The 18,966-nt window shown below is 39.4% G+C and overlaps 1 protein-coding gene across 1 annotated transcript; it reads left to right on the top strand.

The window, feature by feature from the left end:
* The first annotated feature begins 5,734 nt into the window (after positions 1 to 5,734).
* On the top strand, positions 5,735 to 13,352 carry LOC108920497 (TNF superfamily member 11). Its single transcript, XM_018729275.2, has 4 exons — positions 5,735 to 5,944; positions 8,499 to 8,534; positions 10,107 to 10,245; positions 10,739 to 13,352. Exons 1-4 carry the CDS (start codon positions 5,795 to 5,797, stop codon positions 11,167 to 11,169), a joined length of 756 nt encoding a protein of 251 aa, XP_018584791.1. The 5' UTR covers positions 5,735 to 5,794; the 3' UTR covers positions 11,170 to 13,352.
* Positions 13,353 to 18,966: the final 5,614 nt, after the last annotated feature.

The following is an 18,966-nucleotide window of genomic DNA, read 5'->3' as shown; positions in this document are numbered from 1 at the left end:
TAAAAATTCCCTTTAACTTGTCCTTCCTGGGAGCTTCACTTTAGTCAAACATTTCTTAAAAATGACACATCACAGTTGATTATTTATAGTTCAAACTGTTGAAAACTGGGGGGGTACGGTGGCGCAGTGGGTTGGACCACAGTCCTGCTCTCCGGTGGGTCTGGGGTTCGAGTCCCGCCTGGGGTGCCTTGCGGCGGACTGGCGTCCCGTCCTGGGTGTGTCCCCTCCCCCTCCAGCCTTACGCCCTGAGTTGCCGGGTTAGGCTCCGGTTCCCCGTGACCCCGTATGGGACAAGCGGTTCTGAAAGTGTGTGTGTGTGTGTGTGTGTTGAAAACTGCAGTGGCCATGCCTTCTTTCTCAAACTGTGACTTCAGTAATTCATCCTTCAAAACCCAGATGGATGCACAGCAACCTGTAGACAACCTGTGTGGATTATGCCACACGCAGAACACATAGGCCTTGTGACCAGGCCCCAGATGAAGAATTGCCAAAGGACGTTGACATTTCAAATCATTCATGGCACAGCTACCTAAGAGATGACAAAGAGAGTCTGCAAAGATGATGAATGATGTGTGTTTAAGTCTTCCACCACAACAGAATGATCTGTATTTTAGGTATTGTTTTTAATGTAGATGTCATGTAAAATTGCTGTTTTATAGGGGCAGGAAGCACAGCAGTTGAAAGGATTGTTTGTGGCCAAGACCTTGCCAACTCACTTCACAGCAGTAGAGCTGGGCTATACCCTTAAGCCCTTAAGGTTCTTAATCTAAATGACTCCACTAAAATCCCTGGCTTTACTAATGGGTAAAGCAAGCCCCTTGCAGTCAATAAGCTGTTTTGTAAGTGCCTCAAAATCAACCTTAGTCATGAGAGATACTAATGGTTTTTCCCCTTCAGATAAGCATCCATCCATGGTCAACAACTGCTTGTCCCAAGCGGGTTGCGGCAAGCCAGAGCCTTACCCAGCAATACAGGGTGCAGGGCCGAAGGGGGAGGGGACACGCCCAAGACTGGACGCCAGGACAGGATGCCAGTCCATCACAAGGCACCCCAAGCAGGGCTCGAACTTCAGACCAGCCACACAGCGGGCACTGGCTGAACCTGCAAGCTACCTTAATTAAAAAGTTCTGATGAAGAAAGGCAGTTTGGTTGAATCCTGGTTACATTGCTGGCTTTAACAAAATGAGCCACAATTAAAGATTTAAATCTTCCAGTGACTGAATTTCCTTGCAGTCAGAATAGCTTAACAGCATGGTAATGCAACGGGTAGTGCTGGTGCTTCAATGTTTGGATGTTGCTTTAAATCCAGTTCAGTCTATGAGGAGTTTGCATGTTCTTTTGTTTGTGGGGGTTTCTACCCACCTCCCAAACATAAGTATAGCAGAAGGTAGCAGTAAATCACTGCTGTATTGTTCCTTCTCAAGAAAACTATGCAGGTGGCCACCGTGAGCTGAGTTACATTTGATGGTGCTTACCTCAACAGTGGTTGCCACCAGCTAATGCAATCGCGATGTCAGAAACTTAGATGAGATGCTTTGTACTTAGTTTTCCTATGTGCAGTCCATCTCACTTTGGAAAAGGCCATCACCACTGAAGCAGATGTGAATGTAGACAAATAAACCTGCCTGTTCTCCTTTGAAGTTGGGGGATTCCCCTTTTGCTGTAGCAAGACCATTAACATCATCCATTGCATCACTGGTTTTTAGCCTGCCACACACTCTGGCACATTACTGTGGGCAGTACCTAGAATCCTTTACTCACACATACACACATACACACATCTCACTGCAGCCACAAACCACATGTTGTTTGACTGCCTGATGGTTCCAACTCTGAATACTGTGATTGTATTATGACAACAGGAAATGGTTTTAAATGTGCCATTATATAAAGAACAAACTCTTTTTCCTTTGCTGGTAATCATGGTAATTAATGTAGTCCGTGTTCAAATTTTTGGTGCTGTATGTTTGTGGCAAAATTATTAGTAGCTGTTGTAATATAGAGATTTAATGTCTGGTAATAATATATACTTCTTTTAAATGTCATATTTGTGTTACTATAATTTTCTTGTTAACTGCCCGCAAAACCATGAGTGTCTGATATAATGGTCTGTATGTGTTTAATTCACCCGAACTAACCTACTCATAAATGGTAACATAATCTGAGTAATAACTGCACATATCCCTACTTGGACATTTATTTTTCAAATTACCTTTGAAATCTGTACTCATGCTGAAACCACAGGCTCCTCTCTGCACTGTGTGATGTTGAAGCCATGGGGAGAACTGTAAACATCTAGTTGCTATGAAGGGTCTAAGTTGCGAGACATCAAGTCCAAAATGGCCAAAATCCTGGAAGGTTTGGATGCTAAACAGAGGAATATGGAAGGATAGTCTTTCAGTATTTAATACATTCAGTGTTTTATGGCTAGATCATACTCTGAGACAAGCAAGCAAATGTTTGTTTGAAGAACTGCAAGATGTTATCATCATCATCATCATTATTGTCAATGCTATCATTTAGATCGTATAATATAGATTAATAAAGTGATTTAACAGTTATTCCTAATATATAGCTGACTCACTGTTTCGTTTGTCCATTTGTATATACATATAAACATAAAAATAAGATTAAGATGCTAGAAAAAACACAGCAGGAGGGAGTTCAATACAGCAATATGTTTTTTGTGACTCCACAGTCCTGTGAATATGCAGCGGAATCTGACACAATACTAACAAAGATACAGTGTGTTTGGTCCACAGAGGAGAGCTAATAATAACCTCCAGTGGCCCCCTCAGCACCAAAAAAGTGCCTTCCAGTGGTTTCGGAAGTTTTGCTCCTTGCAGCTGTATGGCTTTGGTCCAGTTCTCAGAGGAAGCAAAGGGTTTGCACCTTCCTGCTACCTCCTGGGCAAAAACACCCCCCACAACTGGCAAAATAGAACCCAGACTTTCCTGTCATGGTCCAGATTTCCTCCTTCCTCTAAGAGTGCAGAGCAACGGAAGATTTCTTGTAGCATGTTTGTGTGTCTAGACTTTGTGGGAAGTGACAGGGTAAGATATCATGTCAGCCCATCCAAGTTCAATAGGGCACGGAAAGGTTGTACTTCGGCCATACAGCCAGTACCACCACCCCCCACCCTGTACTTTTTGAGTGCTACTAATCAAATGCATTATAAAAACCCAAAGTCAACACTGCGACTTTGCTGAAAGTAAAAGCTATTACAATGAAGTATGGTGCCATACATAACCAAAATAGTTTGAGGTTAAAAGAAAAGAAAGCACATGATGACCATGTATTAAATGATTTTAGCACAGTGTGGTTTATGGTTAGAGGAAAGATGCAAAAGGCCAAGTTCCTCCCATGAACTCTCTTGACACCCATTTAAATACGCAAATTCATTTTTTCCTCTCCCATTGTCACTTCCTTTCCCCCCCCCCCCCACCTAACAAAGCCGTTGCTTCCAAAGAAGACTTTCTTGGATAGCTTTCAGAGACTGTTTTTTTCCCTTTTTTTAAAATTTTTCAGTGACTTCTGAAAACAAAAATCTCATTCACAGAGGGAGTGTAGCAAGAGGCAAAGAATACCTTAGGCTGGGTGACAGAATGTTAGGCATAAAAGGATGAAAGATCTCATCCAATTATCTCTTACTGCTTTTCCAGAGTGATCCAACAAAGATCAACAGCTGGCACCTGACATGAAAAGAGGTCATTACCACAAAGAAGAGCAGCAAGGCTCAATACCTGCAGTATTCCCTCAAAAGTTTTAAGCCATGGAAATGACATTTTTTACTTCAGTCCTATTACAAGGTCTTATTCTCCAAAGTTTTTTGAAGTTTACATTTGCTAACATCCAACACAATCAGAAAACCAAAAGAACCCCATAGAATTTAAATGTACAATATTTCAATGCTAGTCTCCATGAACACAAAAAAGAGAAATTTGACAAAGAAGTTCTGAGACTAGGAAAAGCAATTTAAGTTGTATTCTGTTAAGAGTTTGTTTCTTGTTCCATGAAATGTACATACATTGGCTGGACAAAATAATGGAAACCCCACCTAAAAGAGGACTTTACAGTAACTAAATCACAGTGCCAAGTGTAGCAGTAAAGGTAAATTAGCTTCAGACATACAGCTGGTACCCTAGTGGTTTTAGCTACTGACTTTGGACCCAAAGGTTGCAGGACTGATTCCTACTTCTGGCTGTAGTACCCTTGGGCAAGATACTTACCCTAAATTGCTCCAGTAAAAATTACTCAGCTGTATAAATAGGTAAATAATTGTAGGTAATTTAACATTGTAAGGTGATTTTGAGAAAAGCATCAGGAAAATGTAAATTTCAGGTTGAATGTCAATTATCCGTGTGTCAGCTGTAAAAGAGGTCTGACAATTAATAGTTTGTTATTTAAATTTTCAAGAGAACATCAGGCAAGTTAACGGAGTTCCAGATATTCCAAACAGCCGATGCCCAAATTGCAGGTGAACTGGTCACAAAAACTACAAAATGATTTAATTTGTGAAGGGGAACAGTCTCAAAAATAATGACAGCATATGTCAAACATAAACAAGCTGCATCAGCTAAGATGAACAGCGGTCACAAGTCGGAGCTCACCGACAGGGACTAACAGATACTTGCGAAATGCCACAAAAGTGCTGCCTCAAAAATTACCAGGAAATTGAATCGGTGACTCTGTGTCCCAGTCTAACCAAAATTGTACACACAATAGCTTCACAAAGCTCAAATTAATAGCAGGGCTGCCAATCAAGAACCACTTGTATCCAAGACCAATGCGCAAAGACACATAAACTGGTGAAAGGACCATAGAACCAGGACCCCAAAACAGCGAAGAAAAAAAAATAAAAAAATACAGTCTGATTAGTCACGTTTCACCCTATTTCCTCGACTGAGTTACATTTACCCTTGGAGAAAGACAGAGTATGCCTTCAACCCATAATCTCTGTTGCTTACTGTTAAACATGGTGAGAGATGCCATAATGTATGGGCAGCCATCTCATGAGAGTCATTAGGTCTGCATGTTCACATAATAGCCTAGAAATATGAGACCATTTTACAGTACCACCCTATGGTGCAAACACTGTTTGCTTATGTTGGTTCCATATTCTTGGATAATAATACCCCCATAAGCTACACAGTGCTGAACAAATTCAAGAGTGGTTTCATGAGCATAAGCATGAAGTCAAATGCCTTCCATGGCCTCCCCAGTCACCAGATCTAAACATCATTAAATCTTTATGGGAAGTTCTTTTCCGCTTCCTTTGTCCCTCTTTTAGGGAGGATTACATGGGTTCATTTGAGCTTAGTTAACTCTTTAAATGTCAAATAGACTTTACAATGGTTTTTGCGTTGCGGGAAAATAAAAAAGTCCAAGTACTCTACACTGTTGGTAATGTATTTCCGTAACAATGTAACAAAGTTATAGTTTTCTTACAGTTTGGCCAGACACTCAGTGGAATAAACTTTTTGACCTTATAGTTTATTACCAGGTTCATAAACTGTATTATAACTTGGTTTACAACCTGGTTAATGTCTTGCGTTATAAGCACGTTTACAACCTGCTGGATTTATATCAAACATAACTGAGCGCAGAATACAAATTAGGGGCGTCACTGAAATCTTATTGGCTCTCTTCTCCTCAAGGGGACGCCACGTGACCGCCGCGCTCCATTTATATGAGCTGTGGGCCGGGCAGCGTAGTCTCCCATTGTGAGAGTCGCTCGAGCGCTGCAGTGCGCGTGACAGCCGATCGTCGTGGTTACCTGGGAAAACCGGCTGAGATGGAGGACGGTCAGCATCGCTTCCACTCGGTCCACAGCACGGAACCCGCGTGCAGACCGCTCGTTTTCGGAACCTTAGTTGTTATGGGACTGCTACAAGTTACGTCTAGCGTGGCAATACTGTTACACCTAACGGGTTACCTGAACGAGGTAGGCTTTTTTTTAAAAAAAATTTGAATAAACTTATAAAGTTAGTTTTGTTTTTAATATTTAAATATGTCAGATCCGTGAACTTCATACATTCTTTCTTTCGTATTTTCGGTTTCTTGAACTTCGGTTTCTTTGAACTGATACTTGAACTTCAATTCTAAAACCAACTAACTCTGTCTGTAAATTAATTCTAAGTATAGTGAATATGTACTACTTTCATTTTATTTTTCAGGGTTCTGTATTTATTTTCTCTTCTGTTCGAGTTTATTGGGAATTTCCATGCTTTCATATTTCTCAAGGATATCAATCAATGGAAACTATTTAAGTTACGTTCAGGGTTCTGCATCATGCATCATGGGCTTTTTTTCAGCTTTAAAACTTGCTAGGAACGTGTGCTTCCGCTCATAATATCACTTTTTTTTTTTTTTTGTCAGTGATAAGTACTTAATTCCGCTGTACTTTATTACTGTGTCGCGCTGCATGCGCGCCTTTTCCTGGAAGGTGTATGAGCTGTGTGCTCTCCTCTTGTGTGAAACAGTCTTCGTTACGGCTATTAGTAGTGATACATTCTATCACACGAGGACGTGTTTCGACCATTGCTGAATTTGCAGAGCTTTACAGCGTTAACTGACCAGCAACAGGGAAGAGCGCAGATGCTCTGTGGCTCCTCCTCCATCTCCTCCTTCTCCTCCTAATCCTCCTCCTCCTTGTCCCCAGTGATGCCTCTCCTCCTGCCAGAGGGCACAATGACAAGATGTGCTTTCAAGGAATGCTTCATAATAGCAGACCTCACAACTTAAAATGTTGGAGCATTCCCCTGGATCATTCTTTGTTTGGTTTTCCCTAAACCGTTGGTGTTTCAACTGCATCTTTCTACCTTTAGGTCTCCGAAACTTCGCTGGCTTTGCTGCACGACTTAACTTTCTACTCAAGTACAATGACTTCACAAAGATTTATGTTGAAGATGAGTGATTATTCTCATGACCACGTAACTGTGATAAGTTCAGATCCATGCGTGATGTGGATTAAACTTTTTGAACAGTGAGCAAAAGTTAAAAGTTGCTTTGAAGTTCAGTTTTAATTTTTTTGCCTTATCTCTGCAGTTTACTTGTAAAAGATCAGTATAACAGATGCAGAATGGTGCTTTTTTTTGTGCAGCACTCAGATGAGTAATCCTTTACTGCTGGAATTTAACACATCTCACAAGAATTCCTTGCATGAAGCTGAACAAAAACTGGATAACTGATAAGAACTGTATTCCAGTTACACTAATTGTTGAGAATGAGAGCTGACCCTAGAGGTAATATTGTATAGAAGGGAAAAGACGGTGTGATTCATTCAAGTGCATCTGTTTTTGCATTTATCAGTTTTTTTTTTTTTAGGTAGCATCAAATTTCAACTACTTTCAAATCTTGTATCAATGAGTCACCACTCTGTGGTACCAGCTATGCACTCAGCATTACTATAACTTCAGTCTTATGACTTGCCCTAGGCTTTTTTTTTTGTTGTTGTTGTTTAAGTAGTAAAACTTCTGTTTATTGAACTCCTTGCAGTGTTTAGGCATCGCTTGGAAAAGATTCGTCACATTTTCCGTACCGAATAAACATTTGCGCAGTGTATCCCTGCCAGTGATGGAGATTGCTGTTTTACCTTCGGTTAGTTGCTCATATGATAGTTTTGGAGGTGACCAACTTTAAACAACATCTTCCAAATAAAACAAACATTTCAGCTGGCCTGGGGACACTCGGTGATGGCATTTTGCATGTAATAAACACCAGCTCGTCTTGGGTTTGAGTAAAGCATGGAGAAAGGCTACTTTTCCCTTTTCTCCCCCCTTTTTGTGGCTTTGGCATAAACAAAGTACTGTGTTGTGAGCCTGCTGAATCCTGGCCTGTGTCCCAGTCAGCAGAGGCTGCAGAAGCGGGAAATGGATCTCTGTTGCGTTTGACTCGACAGTGCATTGTCTTCAGAAGCTAACGTGTGGAGAGATTGTCTTTGAGAAGCATACCTCACATTAAGATCCCTACTTCAGTTAACATCTTGAGTGATTGCTTGATTGAAGTACTTCAGATTTCCATGTGTCTTCTGCAGAAGGAAGGTGCCACAGATTATGTTAAACTACTTTGTGCCCCACGATGATGAAAGCTATGCTGCATAAAGCTATAAGAGTATCTAGTGGGCCAGGTTTTATGCTTCTTTAACAGCCCTTGTGGGTCCCTGTCATGTTTTATATTATGGAGAACACTTAATTGAGCTTCAGCTGCTTGCGAATGCATACACTGCTCATGTCTGAGATCCTTAATGGAAGATGGAGACATCTGTGCAGACGAATACCGTGGTTTTGGTTGGATGTCAGTGATAAACATCTCTCTTACATGAGACCTGGGTGTGCTCAACATTCAACTGCTTTGGGCACAGCCGAACAAACTGCTACATGCCATGTCTCCCTCTGGCTAAGCAATACATTTTTGCTCTTTATGGCCATATGCCTTGATGCATTTCAGGAAAAAAAGCTCATTGTTATAGCAATTTAAAATGTGTCCTTTCTTTCTAGGTAGGTTTTTCCTCGGCCCAGCAGAAGCCATTAGAGGTAAGCTAGTCACATTTACACATTTTTCACTGAACTCTTGAAGCCAGTATTCAATCCCTGACAGTTCTCGCTGTTTCAATGAGAGAATACATTACGTAGATTCCAAAAATTTCTTTTTGATTCTCTGCCATGCAGATGTGACGACGTCAAAAAAAGTTCATACTTGAGTTTACAAAGTACATATTCAGCATCATTGAAGAACTTTAATTTTTTTTTTAAATAAAAATAATATTGTAGTCAATGGAAAAAGAAACTTGAAAAATAGACCCCATAAATACTGCATTTTAACACCAGTTTGATTTTCTGTCTGGTTTGTAGAATCGCAGTAATAAATGGGACAAATTTCACCACATTCTAAATGTCCTGTGTGTCAGAATGTGGTGTATCTTGCTTTATGGGGAAGAATTTGGTCAGTCTACCATGTTTGCTATTTAGAATCAGTAATATAATCTTTGATCTTTTCAGTTTATTTAAATTTGTTCTTAGAAAAACATTTTTACATATATTTTTTTAAGTTGTTAATGGCTTGTTTTGCAGACATTGTCTGTGGTTATTATGCAAAAATATTTTCTAAATATTTTGAAAAAGCAACTACAAATCAGCCCAGAAGCGTTTCCGTGAAATATTAATTTATTAGCTTCTGAGACGAATGGTGGTCTGATATTACATTCCTTTGTCAAGGGTATTTATTGACGTCATACACAGATCATGTTGTGGAAACAATACACTTGTCAAGTGAACTGAGTAAACAGTGATTAAAGGAACACATTTAAATAAGTCAGATATATATATAATCCTCAAATGTAGCATTTTAAAGTTCATCACTTTTTTTAGTCTGAAGTTGGCTTTCTGACCGTGTTTTAATTTCAGACCATCTTGCAATAACTATATTTGGGTAGTAAAATGGTTTTGGAAGGCATGATGTACTAATTGTAGCCTGTCAAACACACAACAACATCCAAAGCATGCATAATATTGTTTTTTAAATAAAGATAGAACCTCAAGTATGGGGACATTAAATACACCAATTTATTCAGACATCTGCAGGAATATTTCTTTCGTCAGTTCCACTCTACTGGAATTACACGTTGTTTAGTGTTATAGTCATGCAATGTCACTAAAAGTAGATTGTCTTAATAAAACATTGTGGGGGGGGGTAATTTTCTATGAGCATTTTACAGTTGTAAGAACATGAATATGTATTGAAATTGCTAACCTGAAATTTTTAATGACTTTCCCTTGTTCCTGTAGTATACTGCCTTTAATTCTTTTGTTATACCTGAAATGAGTTTTCAAACATACACTGTTTGCATATTTTCAGTCCAGTATAAAGGAAACTGATGAAACAGAATTTATGCAAGCTGAGACATCTCCTGCCATATATTTTGATGTCTTGAATTTGCTGCTCATAGATTTTACAAGCCACTGCAGTGCTGCTTAGAAGTGCCAATATTTTCCATTGGCCCACTAGATAAGGTCTTGGTCTGGCAAAAAAAAAAGATTTCTGTAGTCTAGTGTTTAAGTCTTTCTCCTATATCACTTTAATACCTGTTTGAATACTGGTGTTTGCAGGAGGTGGAGACTGCTCCAGTCATTGCTGACGCACTCAAAGATCCCCGAAAGAAGGATAGGCCAAGGTGCACGAAAATCCCAAGAGAAGTCCCACCCACTGCTCACCTTCCCATAAGAGTACCTATTGACTATGTCCAGAGTAAGTCCAGCACATATGATTCAAGAGATCTTGCTACACTCAGAATCCACCTCTGTGCCATCAGCAGACCACTGTGGGTTTTGCTGCTGTGGATTGAGTTCCAGGCACTGCAGTGTAGGGTGGTTGTCTAAGCTCTGTACACCACTTGTCAAGTAATTCCAGTTTTGGACGGCACGCTGGTATTGGGCCTTGTGGGAAGTTCATTTTTCAACCATTGATGCCCAACTGGAATGATGCATGAAATCTTCTCACAAATTTTCTGGGGTTATGGGGGCATATTTCAGAAATTTGAAATGTTTTACGTAAATACAGCCAGCTATTGTCCTGGTGCCATTTGGGCTTTTTCCAACTCTGGTCTTTCCTTTGACTTAAACCATTAACTCTCAGATAATTAGATCATATCCCTAACTACTGCGCTGCTCTTGGGTATACTGCTGTTCTTCTCAGTGTGGTCTCTTTTGAAGAATGCTTTTCTCTGTGACTGTTTTTATAGAAGGAGAAATACAGCCTGTGATGATCCAGTGGAATGAAGCCCAAGGACACCTGGAAAAACTTGACTATCACAACGGACGACTGTTGGTCAAGGAAGGAGGGCTCTACTACATTTATGCCAAGACATGCTTCCGGTATTATGACATGGAGGCTGAATCTGGGAACGATTATCTGCAGGATGGCAATGCACAGCTAATCCAGTACATCTACCATGAGAGGCACACCCAGCGACCAGTGAAGGCCACAGTGCTGATGAAGAGTGGCAGTACTAAGCGCTGGAAGAAGGTGGGATACAACATGTACTGTGAGCAGCAGGGGGGACTCTTCATACTGAAGGAGGGAGATGGTCTCTTTGTCAGCGTGTCTAATTCATGGATGCTGGATCCGGAGCCTGAAGGGGGCTACTTTGGTGCCTTCAAGATCAGCAACTGACGCAGCCTTTTGCGTGGCTCAGTCAGAGAAAGTGCACATCCTGGGCACAGACTGGGCCCTGCAGCTTAGATCACAGTTCCAATCCGGACTGTGGCATTCAACCTCTGGTGGCTAAACAAACTGGCATAATTTTGCCGAGGAAGAGTGTCTTGGCTGTCCACCACAATGCGACTTTGTTGGTCTGTCAGGTGCCTGAGAGTCGCTAAGTGCCAGCAGTGAGTCTTTTCCAGTTAGTACCTCGTAGTCCTGCATGACAATGTCACACTCGCAGAGTGTGAAAAGAAGGTTGAATTGGCAGGGGCGTGAATCGAACGAGAGATTCATAGTAGTGATGAAGTCTGTGTGGACAGCCAAGGCTGAGGGTGAGCTTGGAGGCCAGAAATATGTAGCTGAAAAATGAGGGGGAAAAAAAAACAATGATTGAGAAGTTTCTTAGAAAATCCAGTTCTCTGCTGCTGAATGTATGTGGGCAACTGTGCCTTATGAACATTTCCAGAATGAGCAAGAACCACTGAGCACTGTGCACGGCATATTTTGGCAGTGGTGTTTTTCACACTTCCTGAAAGCTGAATTTGTCACTCCAATTTTTTACAAAGCCAATGTCATATTTCCCTTTAACTGTTACAACATCCATAAAATAAAAATCCAATTAAAAAAATCCAATTAATTATAAAATCCAATAATAAAATTGGATTTTTACACCTGAAAATTCAAAATAACTGCTGCCTTCTGTAGACTTGTATTTGACAGCAGCAGTCAGTGTTCATCTTTTACCAAAGGCCTGGACAGTTCTCTGTCAGCAGAGTTTCACAGCATCTAAAAAAACTTGAGATTTTAATATGTTGCTTAACTATAGCCCTTCCACTGCATCTTTTTTTTTTAAAAAAAAAAAAAAAAAAACTTTTAAGCAGTATGTTAAAGAAAATTGTTTTGTTAATGTTTACACCATGAGGCTAGTTTAAAGAAAACACCATCTATAACAATTATTTTCAATAAGAATGGAGGACAGCAAAAAAAGAAGAAATGGGGGGTGGATGGTGGAGTGTCTTAAATCTGCTGTTAATACTACCTGACAAAACACAAGCATGTTACGCTAATAAAATACACCCCTGGTGTGAAGTAAACAACTTCAAAACGTGTAAATTACTCAAACTGGGTAGGACATTTTATTATACCCCCATCAAGCGCTAATGATTTCAAGGTGAAGGTAGAGGAGGGAAGAGAGGACTGCAGTCTTGGACTTCGGAAACATTGTTTCTTGGGGACCACAGGTGCCTACAGAGAGCAAAAGAGGGCCAGGATGGATATATGTATGCCATAGTGGGCAAAGATAATTCTGTTCCAGTATTTCCCTATAGCATCAATATGAGCACTTTCTATCAAGTACGGTAAAAATAAATCTAAAGATGTTTGTTTCACATATTGGTATTTTTAAAACGAATTGATCTGCTGTCTTTTCTTAAATGAGGCTGTTATACTAAATCACCTAAGAGAAGGTTAGCCTAAACAAAATTGTCAGATGACGTTCTTCGCATAGGTGCAACAATGTCTACATTTATTAGTGACGGCATGGAGGGAGAGGTCAAACATATGTCATTGATCACACCCCCATCTGAAAAAATTTGCTTTAGAGGAGTTCCAAAATCAAAATGCCAGTGGGGGGGAGGGGGAATGTAAGACAGCTGGACTGTCTGCCAGTCATGGTGAAAACAGACTATCTAGATCAAGAAGTGGGATCAAACTGAGTTTGGTAGAGTTTTAATTTAAAATGGAAGAAAAGTTCTTTTCTCATTTCCACTTTGTGTCGAGAAATGGGAAAATGCACTAAATGTATTTATTTATTTGATTAATAACTAAGTCCCAGACACAGTTGTACAATGTACCGCCTGTTGAAAACTGAATCTTTGCTGTTTGTGTGCATTGGTTAGTTTTCATGTAAAAGGTCGGGTTTTAATATAACACAGGTGCTCCAGTATTTTAAATATATCATATGGAGTGGTCACTGAAAAAGAAAGTTATGCATCAGTATATGATAATGTACAGATACATAACAAACATGACAATTCTGTGTGCAAGACATTTGCCAAAACAGAAGGTTGCATTCATTGGGACATGAAGTTTTAAGTTATGTTTAAGAAATGCTTACACTTTTTTTACTCTTATTTATACAAACTTGTTTTCACTGCCTGCATTACAAATAAATACATTTCTATATACCCTTGTTTTTGTTTAGTTCATTTGTTATGAAGAGAACTATTTGCTTATTGACATGTAACTTTAACATCCAGATAATCATAAAAGACACCAGTGATGGCTTTTTGAATAAAAACATTTGAGTGTGGAATGTAGGTTTCTTAACAGTCAGAATATGGAGAACCAAATAAATTCCTTTAAGTGAAAACACATTTATACACTCATGACAGAAAAATGTGGTATTTATACTCTATACCCAGGATCTGTTGAGGTCCACAGTAACAAAACTAATTTTGCTCTTGCTGCTGCTGATGATGGCGATGATCATTAAGTAAAAATTGCCTTGCAGCATGGCTTCACAAAATGAGTTAAAAAGTAACAAGCTTTACATAGTGAACCCATATGTAAGAACATAAAGTGGGAGTGTTTTCTTCAGTTTAATAAAGAGAAAATTGGCACAGATTTGCTTTGTCTGCCCACCAGCAGATCTTAACTGAATGCAGAACGCTAAACCATAGGGTGTTTTGAGGCTGAGTGAAACCAGATTGAACCAGAAAAATAATGTATTGAACGGGATGGGTGGCTGCATAACATATCTGACCAAACCCTTTAGTAGATGCAGATTCAACTGGATCCTAATAAAACCGTTTTTAAATAAGAAGGGTGGATGGTCACTGGTTACCAATGTGACACAATTTATTATTGTACATGGCTCCATTTGTGGTCACACATGATTCCTGTTCACATCAGTTGTAGCTGGACCTCACTTGATTTTCAAGTACTGCAAACAATGACTCCTTCTCTGTCTGAAAGCACATCTGCTACCTTATGGTTTGTGAGGGATGAGCAAACAAGATCCACGTTGACCCATTCCACAGCTTGCAATATTGAGTTGGTTTCTGTTCAAATGTCATAACTGGGAGAACATTATTTCTGATGAAGATTTTCCTTTGTTTCATTTCACAACTGGTCGTTGTGAATTAAAAGTGTTTCATGAGCTTAACAGAAAATGAATGAAAAAAATCAGGTTGATCTCTGTATTTGTCATTACTGACATCAGTCTCTATGCTGAGGACAGTTCAAGCAAGACCTCAAAAGAACTGGTGCCCCTTGAAAAGCTATTGACTGCTTTTTTGGCGCTTCGTTGTGCAGCACCTTTCTTTCACTGGCTCTACACATGCATTTCATAAGGCTCTTTGGTTTGGAAAGTTTGAAAGAACAGAATTCTGCTCAGTTTTATCCTCTTGGCGTGCTGCTGGGGGCCTCATTAAAGCACTCTGACTCGCTGCCAGCATTGCACAATGTACACTGCACTTACATTCACTGGGGACGGCAGTATATGAAAAAGCTTTTCTGGCAAAGAAACAGGTATTTTTTCTGCATTTATTGTTCACATATGTAAAAGCATCACATGCCCAGGCAGTGAGCCAAAATTACATGAAGTCTTTCAGAAAAGTAAAACAACTCTGAAACCATGAATATACTGCATCTGTAGTCGAACAGTACTTTCTGACAGCTGGCTGAAATGGGCCTTTCTTTTTTATTTGAAATGCTCAGTGTTGCTCGAAGACAATTATGGCTTCTACCGTCCATATCAGCTAAGGGTCTCTTTCTTTGTCTAAACTATAAATAGGAAATCTTGGTTTTGAACAAGCAGAAGCACTTCTTCCAACTCTTAATGATTTTACTAGTTCAATTATTACATAAAATGAATACAGCTGAATATGCTCCCCCCAGGTGCTGAATATATTTGTGCCTACAAGTGACTAAGGCGGTGGAGCATAGTTTCCAGCTCTTGGTCAAAACAATGCGTATGAGGTCAGCTTATGAGATAATCAAGCGTCAAAGGATTGAAGCGTAGCAGTGTAATAAAGTGAAATGGGCTGCAGCACGACATAGCAGTGAAGTCCTTTTTTTAAACTCCATACTGTACAACAAATAATTCATTACGCCCTCGTTGTGTCTACTTCAAGTGTCTACTTCAAGTGTCTCCACCATTCATCAGCAAATGAGGGGTTCAAATGAACTGAAATGATGTTGTTGTTGATGTAGCGCAGATGTGTTTTCCTTCAGCGAAACATGACTTTGCAGCGTGAGCAGACTTGCGGTGCCATGTTTTATGTGATTTTGTGGTGGGGAGGAAATGGCTCCCAGGTTAGGCTTGTGCAGCAGCTGGGTGCTTTGTTATGCACACCAAGGTTGCCTAGCAGCTTGCTTGCTCGCACATTCTTCCTCTGCTGACTAAGGTCCGCTGGGCGTTTTTCACTGGGTGGCAAACTGAAGTGGGCCAGCTGCCCTGCCCTGAACCCCTCTGGAGAAAACCAGGTTCTCTCATCTCTAGCATGACCATCTGAGCAATTCTTCATGTACTATCGTGGCATTACTTCTTGTCTCCGTTTGCTGCGAAGTACGCGTTGGAAAATATACTTTTTATCTTCCTCCCCTTTACTGTGAAATTTTGAGAAAATGATTCTTTTCTTTGGTCTCTCATAAACCAGGAGTACAGCGCCAAGAAAAACCTGTCAATAAACCAAAAGCTTTTAAGTTTTCAACAGCTCAAGAGACTGCCAAATTAATGTGGTCAGACTATTTGGCTTCATCTGCTAGGCAAAAATTCTATAGTTATTGTGCAGAAATATTGTTTCAGCCAACTTAAAAACAACCCCAATAAAGCTCTATGCTTTGCAAATGCCTATATGCTTAAGTGGTCACTAAAACAAAAAAATAAGTTCAACTCAGAAAATATCTCATCTTCACTGTTGTAGGCTACCTGGGAGGTTAGGGGTCCTAAACAGTAAATTGCTTCAATTAATACATAATTTTTTTTATTTAAATTTTTTATATGCCGTTTTCATTGTTACATTTTTCTTAAATATTTACTTAAGTGTATTTTGTAAACCATAATGCAATACACATATTGTAAGGATAATATTGACTATGTAATAATATTATTAGGTTGTAGTTATTCAGACTAAAGTATTAGACAGTATTATATCTGAAATAGCAAGGATAGGCTGTGTCACAAATTGAAGCACATCACATTCTGTGAGATGTGGCCCACTTTAGTATAGTCAGTACACGCCTCTAAATACACAAATAAGCGCTACAGTGACTACATGATTTCTCTTAGGAAACTATTTTTTGTTTCTCTAAGCTGTCAACGAATAAAAAAATGATCTGATGTTGAGACTTGTCAGTGGGAACAAATGCACTTTTAAACCTAAGAAAACAGGAAAATCCCTTTTGGCTGTACATGCCTCTTATGAGTTTGACTTTGGAATAAAAGGTGCTCAATCACCCTTACGGCTAACAGAAGAAGGCCGCAAAGAAAACGTTTGCTTTTTAACGTTTTATATTTAGCATTAAGTACATTGCCTCTCATTACCACTCGTGCTTAGATCGTAAAACAATGAGCAAAAAAGCCAACGATTTCGTCTCTCTTGTGCTAAAGTACGAATGCCTGTTGGTGTCTCGTCAAATTTAGAGACCTGTTTATAGGAGTCATTAAAAAGACTCCATGAAAGAGAACATTTTTGGCTATGAAATGGAATGTTGCTTAAACACTTTAAAACTGAGATGGTTCTTTAAATATATTTAAATACAAATTTGAAGCTAGCCTCTAAACAAATCTTGGGGTCAACCAAAGGCAAGAGCTATTCAATCTATTAGCTCTCTTTAGAGCATACAATCCACCTGAAAGTAGTCAAGAATAAGTACTTCTGTAAAACACACAAAAATCTTAGCAAAACAAATGCAGACTTGCTTTAAATGAGAAAGCCAAGTGTGGTCATGTCAAAGGAACAAGTCGCTGACCTCAAACCAAACCAGAGTGCTCTACAACTTCAGCACCATGGACAGCATAACACAAACTTGTGTGATCCATCATGGTTGAAGACTTTCTTGTACTGCCTTCTTCTTATTGTTGTTGATCCCAGGCTTATTTGATTGGTCCCTGCCTCAATATATTTGCTGCTATCTCAGCACTTTGGATGGAATGTCTTAATCTTTCACTTTTCATGACATTTAAACTGCCTTGCATTCTGTGCAAAGTTACACCATTATATTTCTTCAACAGCACTAAACAAATGCAATAATGTTACAGTTAAATATAATTGTGCTGTACGGCAATGGTCTGTAACTAACCTATTCTGCTCCATGCATTTTACTATAAAAATGACCAATAAAAATGTTTTTTTTGTTGTTGTTGAGAAATGTTTTTTGTTAATTTCCTTATAAATTTTAGAGAATTACACTGACATTATAGATTAGCTTTACGGCATTTATGCATTTTTAGAAGGTATCTTCAACCCATGAGATTTACAAATATATTTGACATTTTACTTGTTTATATGATTCCCACAACTAAGGTCTTTTGGTCCTGATGAGCCTTTTCTTTAAGTATAAATTTTTAGCTAATGACAATTTATCCATTGTGTTATAACTGACCTTTGTTGTGTAGGAGTTGGTGGAAAAAAATAAACTAGAATCCTCCCCCCCCCCACCACCTTTTTTTCAACCTTCCGTGTGATGAATGTTGTAACGATGTAAAGGAAAAACAGTGGGCCACACTGTAATGCTTTCGGCCCCGGCAGGCAAAGATGTGTGGAGGGAAAGGGAGCAACTGAAAGAAATGTAAAAAACAGGAAGTGTTGTGGTTGGCAGGAGCCGTCCTGGGAATACCCGCTTGAGTCACAGGGACAGAGAGCTCATCCGGCCGTTATCCCAGCATCTCTATCCAAGGCGCCTCCTGTCTTCTCTAAATGCAAACTTCAAACACAGCTTCAAACATGTGGTTCATACACATTAGACTGCAGCTTTCATTAGTCCATTACCTCCCAGGTTACATGTACAGATTTCCATTGTCATAATTAATGGCCTGAAATTACACACCTGGTAAAAATAATAATATACTTCTTATTCTAGTCTTATGTTGGGCCATAAAACGTAAGACAACAGCTCAAGAAGCAGGGGCTTTATCTGCCACTCCTGTATGAGAATGTATATAATGATAATTGTAATTTTTTACAATTTTTAAAATAATTTTTCATAAAATTTATTTGTCTCTTCACTTGGGAAGTCAGGCTGGCAGAAAGATTATGATTTCCTGCAAACCACCAGCCATTCCCTCCACCCACACATCCGATCACAACCATACATCATTTAATTCTGATTAGCTCTGCAGCCTCACACACTACAAAATCTCGAGTTGGCAAATTCTGTGACACATTAACAAGAATACCGTTCTGAATACTTGTGTGAGTAATGGCACTGCTTAAACTGAGCTGAATGAGAACTTTAGAAGCCCTTCTGCCCTGGGAAATTGTATGAATAAGTAAAACAGATTACTTTATGGCTTCAAAACTATAATGCTGAACTTACCATCTCTGTGCCTTGAGCACTAATAAATAAATCCATATCAAATCAAGCCATATCAGTAAAAACACCGTGGCAGAAGAAAAAAGGAAACGTGGTTCATTAAATGAAAATAATGGAGTTACTTGAAATTGGTACCCTAAGTAGAAAATGGCACTAAAGAATCTGTCTCATGGTTAATTCCTGTTTATGTTCTTTCAACATCTTCAGGTCACACAGGACAATACTTTG

The sequence above is a fragment of the Scleropages formosus genome, chromosome 14, assembly GCF_900964775.1.
Source record: "Scleropages formosus chromosome 14, fSclFor1.1, whole genome shotgun sequence".
Classification (NCBI taxonomy): Eukaryota; Metazoa; Chordata; class Actinopteri; order Osteoglossiformes; family Osteoglossidae; genus Scleropages; species Scleropages formosus.
The sequence above is the reverse complement of the archived record's forward strand: the minus strand, read 5'-3'. Positions and strand labels throughout refer to the sequence as shown.

Coding starts and splice junctions, on each gene's coding strand:
- LOC108920497 (XM_018729275.2), top strand. CDS start 5,795: ATGGAGGACGGTCAGCATCGCTTCCACTCGGTCCACAGCACGGAACCC. Junction 5,945..8,498: donor TAACGGGTTACCTGAACGAG/GTAGGCTTTTTT, acceptor CTTTCTTTCTAG/GTAGGTTTTTCCTCGGCCCA. Junction 8,535..10,106: donor CCCAGCAGAAGCCATTAGAG/GTAAGCTAGTCA, acceptor TGGTGTTTGCAG/GAGGTGGAGACTGCTCCAGT.